We start from the raw sequence: 6,364 nt of genomic DNA, 5'->3' as shown, positions 1-6,364 counted from the left end.
TTTACCCGAATAACCGAAAAGCGAGCAGACACAACGGGTCGTTGGACTATAGTTTCATTTTCACGGACTGCGTGTCACGTTGAATTAATCATACATTTCGTAAATTGATAATTACGTCGGTTCGTGCTGGTTATATGTATCATAGAAATACCGGGACGATTTCCGTTAACAAGCGAGATGGAGAGAAAGAGGGAGAGAGATAAATTGACGGAGTGTTATAATAATTCACTTATACGAATGCAATGAACGGTGCTTGACGGGTATTTATTCAATTGTATTAACGTACTGTTGGTCTGTTCAGTTTAAGATACGCGTACAAGGCAAGTGATTTCCGTCACGTCGGAAATAAATTCGATGGCTAAAAATTCGCTAAAAACAATGGGATCCAATATCGCAGTGCGATAACATAAGAGTATCGTGAAACCGAACAGACAAACTGTAATTGAGGATAGCAATAAAATGACGTACTCGTATAAACGACTCGTTATAATATTGCCATCATCATTGCCCTTGAACATTATTTTTCCTGATGTGCTCCTTGATTAGTCTCGCCATGATCGAGAGGCCCTGGAAAAAAACCATTGATTATACGCGTACGGTGTCACGTAGCAATGTGGTAATATAATATTGTACCTTGTCAACTTTTTCCGGAGAAGCGTAGCTGTAGCTGAGCCTCACATGCTGGTCGGGATCTTTGATGTCTTTGTTGAAAGCGTGACCGGGAAGAACGAGAACACCATTTGCAACGAATTGCTCCATTACCAGATCGAAGACGTTGTCGATCGACTTGACTTTGATCCATATGAACATGCCTCCCTGGGGAACTGACCACTCGGCCAGCCCTGTGGAATCGAAAATGGACGGGCGTGACGTTTCGATACATCGCCAATGAACCTTGGGCGTATAAGTATTATAGGTACTGTACGTAGACAGCAGTTTACCAGTAAGATGCTTTTCAACGAGAGACACCATCATGTCCCTCTTTTTTCTGTAAAAGCTTTGAACTTCTCCCAGGTGCTGCTCGAACCTGTCCGGACCCCACGTGTTCAGCAGCTTGTAGACCAGCATCTTAAATACATATCAGTTTTTGCAATCACGTCAATCCAACTCTGACAAGACCGGAGAGATCAAAGGCAGGCCTTGTCTTTGGTTCCGTCAAGGAGTGTAAGGTTTCAAGAGATACCAAAAAGACGTGAAATAAAAATCGAAAAATTTTCACCTGAGACAAAGAGGAAGTGTGAAGCGTCCCGCTGGTAATGTGCATGGTTATTTGCCTGATGACATCCTTGTGGGCGGTCAAAATTCCGATGCGAATTCCGGCGCTCAAGATTTTGCTGAAGGAGTCCACCCTCATTACCCGACCGTCGGTATCCATGGAGAAGAAGCTGGTGGGACGGTGCTCGAGGAAGTTGACGAAGTAGTAGGCATCATCCTCGAGTATCAGGAAATCGTACTTCTGGGCGAGAGCGTAAACCTCGCGCCTACGTTCCTCGGAGAGAACAGCTCCGGTCGGATTAGAACCCGTCGGATTGACGCTGAGTAGCTGTAATGCGGAAGAACGAACATATTTCATGGGTTTCCGCTCGGCCTCGCCGTCGACCTTGAACCAACCTTTGGCTTTGGAAGGCCATCCCTCATCCTCGCCTCGCAGACTTGACGGATCTTGTCCGGCACGATGCCCTCGGCGTCCTGCTCGATTCCGATGAACTCCGGCGCCAAGGGGTCGAGCTGTAGCGGGAAAAAAGGGGGGAAAATTTTTCTACTCCCAATTCCCGGGACCCGCCTCATACGCGACGCTTCGCGACGCGAGGATTAGAGTGCCGACGGGCTGACACGGCCCGTTAAATCACGCGGAAAAGCCTAATCGAGAAAGTGCCCAAGTTTCTTTGAGCTGCCCGGATTCCCGGCCCGTGCTCGGAAAAGGCGAGTCTCCGCATCTCCCGGTTTCATAGTAATAAAATCGTGACAGTATTTTTTCTTCATTTTCTCCGGACCATATCGCTAGACTTGACGGCGGTGCTGATCCGCTGCGGTATGTTTGATTAATAAACGTATTAACGTGGTTTAGGACTCCGCAGGGGATGAAGGGTGCGCTGAAACCCCTCGCGCATAATTGTTAGCCGCCCTACTTAAACCGACGGGCTACAGAATTCCCGTCGTAATCTTATTACGCTGGTCTGAATTCGTGCGTGTAACTTCGCGGGTAAATGTCCGAACACGAAACGCGTTTAGGCAACATTCACGGTCCGAGAAAATTGCCTTGAATTACATTATTAGGAGAGGTAGCTCTATTCGACTTGATACGTGTAACCGCATATTGCTGGTGCTGTTTCAGCGCACGTGTGTAGCTCCCGATAAAGTAAAGAAAAATACGCGCAGCGTAATTGGCCGTGACCGGAATTGCATAGGTGAACTAATGAAACTTTCAATCTAACGATAAAACCGAAGCGTATTTTTTTTTTTTTTTTTGACCGAACAAAAGCACCGACAGATGTAGCTCAATTAAAATCTCTCCCGGATCGATGATCAGAGGTTGTGCAACGAATTTCGTAGCCTCGGTTTTATCTGGGTCGCACTAATCACATCTCATTGTGAATACCGCGATTACTTTAATCAGCGCAAGCTCGAAAAGCTTCGCCCCGGAACGTGAAAGTCGCAAGTGATAAGACCGGAAGATCGTGTCTCAGTCAAAGCTGAATAACTTATTTCCGCATGGTGGGATTAATTAAAATTCATCTTTAATTTTCGCGCTCCACACTCCCTCTGACGATCATTAAATCCAGCGAACACGGACTTTTCCACTCCCTGATCAATTCCAATCCGCTTTTACTTCTATCCATCTATCGCCCGATCATTTGCACCCCGGACTGACTGTAGACAGTGGCGAACCAAATCGGTTGAGAAAAATAGCGGCGCTGCAGGAGAATCGGCTCGAACCCTTGACACCTCGCAAAACGTGTCACGCGCCATTTCACCCCCAGGATTTATCGACCGAACGACGGGCCGTGCTTCGTCGAATTTCGTATTCATCCCCCCGGAAAGAGCCTTCTTTTACATTTCTTAGCCCTCCTCGTCCCGGAAAAATAATATCTGGGCCGTCTCTTACCGCCCCCAGAGTCCCGGTGTAGGCCGGGACCTGAACCATCACGGCGTCGCCCTCGTCGAGGAAATGCTCAAGGATCCTACTGCAGGCTTCCTGAGACCCCGTCGTCACGAGCACTTCCCAATCATCCCGGGGGGGTGAGTGCCATCTGTTTTGAAGATCTCGCCAAAGCTTCATCAGCGGAGGATACCTGCGGAGTGAACGAACGAATCAAACGCTCGGCGATCGATGAGCGATGTAAAAATTTAAACACCCCCCCGAGGTGCCGTACTCGGAAGTGTGAAATACGTGCTCACCCCTCTGTATGACCGTACTGCAGAGCCACGTCGAGATCCTTTCCCGTCAGCTTGTGCCGCGTTCCGTCTTTGTACGTCACGTCTATCTCCTGAAACGGAAACGTCTCGGTGTTCGGCAGTCCGCCAGCGAAGGGTATGAGATCTGGATTCGCCATGTAGATTCCGCCTGTAAATGGGTAGATTTTTTTTTCATGGCATTTGGGTATTAATTTGTCGGTTTGTTAGACTTTTAAGCTATTAAACGATTTTTGCCAATCTGTTGTACGATTCGATTACTCGATCGCGTGAGATTTCATACATTTGAAGTACTGGTTATATAAATTTCAACATCCTTATCTATCGACTCTGGAGATAATTATTGTATCAATTGTGATATCCAATGAAACATCGCGCACGTAACATTCGCTGTTTACGGAATTTGAGAAATTTTTTAGCTTATGGTGTTATTAATTGATAACGTAGGCGTGATGTTCATTAATTCATGGTCGGATGAATTACTCTTATACTCGTTGTTAAGTCCAATTACGATACTTGCGATTATCGGAAAAAAACAGCATCGATAACAAGAAAGCTGAATAGACTGTACTTCAAATGTATCGCTCTTTATTCACGTTGCTTTTTGATTACGGAACCTAAATTTTCGCGATTTTGTGTAAGAAACAGCAGAGTATGAAGTACAAAAAAAAATAGATGTGACATGTATACGTACTCATCTGACGAATTAGATTGGACTTCCTTCTCGCAGACCTTTTACTGATAAACTTTGAGTAATCCATTACACGAGTGGAATATTGCCTGAAACTTGTTCGAAACATATGACGATGAAACTTCAATTTAACTCACGTCGATCACCGCGGGGTAACAAGTATAGATCAACAATTATAAGCAGAAGCAGAGCGAGAGTTTGACGGTGAAGCCACCACGTGGTAATACTATAAATCCGACGACGACTCTCGGCTATCTTATGAATTCAGGGGTAACGTGCCATTGGTCGGTGCTGATAACGGAAGAAGTTCTCATTCTCAAGCTTCACGCATGACTTGTCTCGGATGTACGAAAGCGAGTAGAATACGTTTGTAGGTACACAGACTGTGAAACATCGCAATTCTCGCCAGACACGCTGACTGCACACTCACGAAAAAGTCGGAGAAAATCGAATGAGTTTAAATAAAAGTATGGTGGTTACTGCAAATGGCAAGCTTTGAGTTTGGAAGATTCACAAATCGATGACTTATTGACGATACATCCGAATGAATGTTATCAGTTCCACGGTTTGTCGACGAATAAGTCTCAATTTCCGAGCGAAACTGATGTGTTGATTTCAGAGCAGCATCAACCCTTCGTCTGCAAACGTTTCTTCGGCACCTCCCGTCTGTAAATCTGGGTCTTTCACGTCCCGGCGTTTTTTCGCCCCGTTAATACATTTAAAAAATTCTTCGAACTTCTCATTCCTTACGTTCACTCATGCAAGAAACACGTTAAAAGCAGAAAAAAAATTCACTCACCTGCGAGTTTGGTATGCGCCGTTTGTAAACCTGGGCCTCGTGTCCACTGCAGATTTGATCTGCTCATAGCAGCTGGTCAAAAGGGTCCTACATAACTTTTTTCAGGTGGAGATAGCAGCGACCTCCCTTCCCTTCTTAGAAAATTATTAATTGAAAAAGTAACGTCATTTTTTTTTTTTTTTTTTCTTTTTTACTTTCTCTTCAAAAACATTAATTATTTTCTTAATTACGCATATTTTTCTGTGAACTGGTAAATTTATTCGCATTCAACCGTTTTGAAAACGAACCAATTTACACAACGCATCCATTCGGATATTATATGGGCGCAGAGACTGAAATTAAAATTTTTAAACTGTTATCGAATGATGCGGCATTGAATGTGTGACTAACTTTTTTTGAATAATTTATACCGGCTGTATTTCGAGCGTCCGATAAACGAATTGTTTTCCTCTACGTCCGACGCGATAGCCTGCGCTTAAGATATAGATAGTTTTGACTTCTGAACCCATTGAGATTAGCGCAACATATGCAAAACGGTGTGCGGTGTACGTCGCGAGCGTTATGTTCGCAATAAAGTTGGCGATAAACGAGGAATTGAAAAATAGGATTACGACCCTGTCCGTAAGCTCAAGAAAGGAGCTTTGTGCGGGATTTTCTTTACGAGCTTGAGATAACAGGGTGGCTTGCGCCGCGGATTCAAATCCTTCCACGGGCCATATCTGGGTATAAGAAAAAAATGTATAATCGCCCGAAATATTCGTGTTTTCACGTAGACACGCGAATTAGAGTGTCCAAAATGTAGAATATAAACGGTGGGCCTGAAAGAAGGAAAGAACGAAATGGGAGCGGAGGGGGAAAAAGCTCGAGCACGCGAAAACACGACGGACGTTATTACACGTCAAGCCTGCGCACAGGTGGTTCTTACCCTGGCCGGGTGACGGGGATGTAATCAATGCAGAACAGCTGACTGCCATCAACGTTAATACCGGCCTCAAGAAACCACCAGTTTGTAATATAAGACGGAGAGAATGCCTGCGCACAGTTTCTTCGCCACGATGCTCTCTCTAATTACTTCCGAGGATCGGGGATGCTCCAGCTCCTGCAGCAGGATCGCCCGCAGTCGAGAGGGTCCTTTCTGCGTGCAGCTTTCACAGCTTCGTTTCATTTATCCCAAAGCCTCGGATCCTCGCCCGGCAGAGAACGGAGAAAAGCCGCGCTTCCAAGGAAACAGGGCGTAAGCCCGAGGAGCGTGGTCCAATTATTTAAAGGGACATGTAGCCGCGCGCTTCGTGCTCCTCTTGCCTCTTTTCCCTTTTTCGTCTTGCTCTCCAGTTAAATTTTTTCTCCTTTTACTCCGCTCCTCCTACTCTTTCAATTACAGCGGGCCCTGGATACATGGCCCTGCCGCGGGGCCCGAGGTGACGAAAATTATCTGAAATTGCAGCTGCTAATCGCTCCCA

General features: G+C 45.6%; 1 protein-coding gene across 2 annotated transcripts; it reads right to left on the bottom strand.

Annotated features, from left to right (window-relative positions):
• Positions 1-245: 245 nt before the first annotated feature.
• Positions 246-4,661, bottom strand: LOC124306966 (kynurenine/alpha-aminoadipate aminotransferase, mitochondrial-like). Of its 2 annotated transcripts, XM_046768185.1 has the most exons (9): positions 4,243-4,661; positions 4,109-4,160; positions 3,400-3,565; positions 3,107-3,293; positions 1,612-1,728; positions 1,220-1,543; positions 942-1,068; positions 634-842; positions 246-567 (listed from the first exon to the last, which is right to left on the bottom strand). In XM_046768185.1, exons 2-9 carry the CDS (start codon positions 4,110-4,112, stop codon positions 502-504), a joined length of 1,200 nt encoding a protein of 399 aa, XP_046624141.1. In that variant the 5' UTR covers positions 4,113-4,160; positions 4,243-4,661; the 3' UTR covers positions 246-501. The 2 variants fall into 2 exon arrangements, with proteins under 2 accessions (XP_046624141.1, XP_046624140.1); XM_046768184.1 differs by having other exon boundaries at positions 4,109-4,661.
• Between the last annotated feature and the right edge of the window lie 1,703 nt (positions 4,662-6,364).

The sequence above is a fragment of the Neodiprion virginianus genome, chromosome 6, assembly GCF_021901495.1.
Source record: "Neodiprion virginianus isolate iyNeoVirg1 chromosome 6, iyNeoVirg1.1, whole genome shotgun sequence".
NCBI classification, from domain to species: Eukaryota; Metazoa; Arthropoda; class Insecta; order Hymenoptera; family Diprionidae; genus Neodiprion; species Neodiprion virginianus.
The sequence above is the reverse complement of the archived record's forward strand: the minus strand, read 5'-3'. Positions and strand labels throughout refer to the sequence as shown.

Bases quoted from the DNA above. Each gene is read 5' to 3' on its own strand.
- LOC124306966 (XM_046768184.1), bottom strand. From the start codon at position 4,214: ATGTTTCGAACAAGTTTCAGGCAATATTCCACTCGTGTAATGGATTAC. The intron at 1,729-3,106 runs GTAAGAGACGGC...TTCCCGCTACAG, and splicing joins ACACCGGGACTCTGGGGGCG to CTCGACCCCTTGGCGCCGGA. The intron at 843-941 runs GTAAACTGCTGT...TCGATTCCACAG, and splicing joins CGTTGAAAAGCATCTTACTG to GGCTGGCCGAGTGGTCAGTT.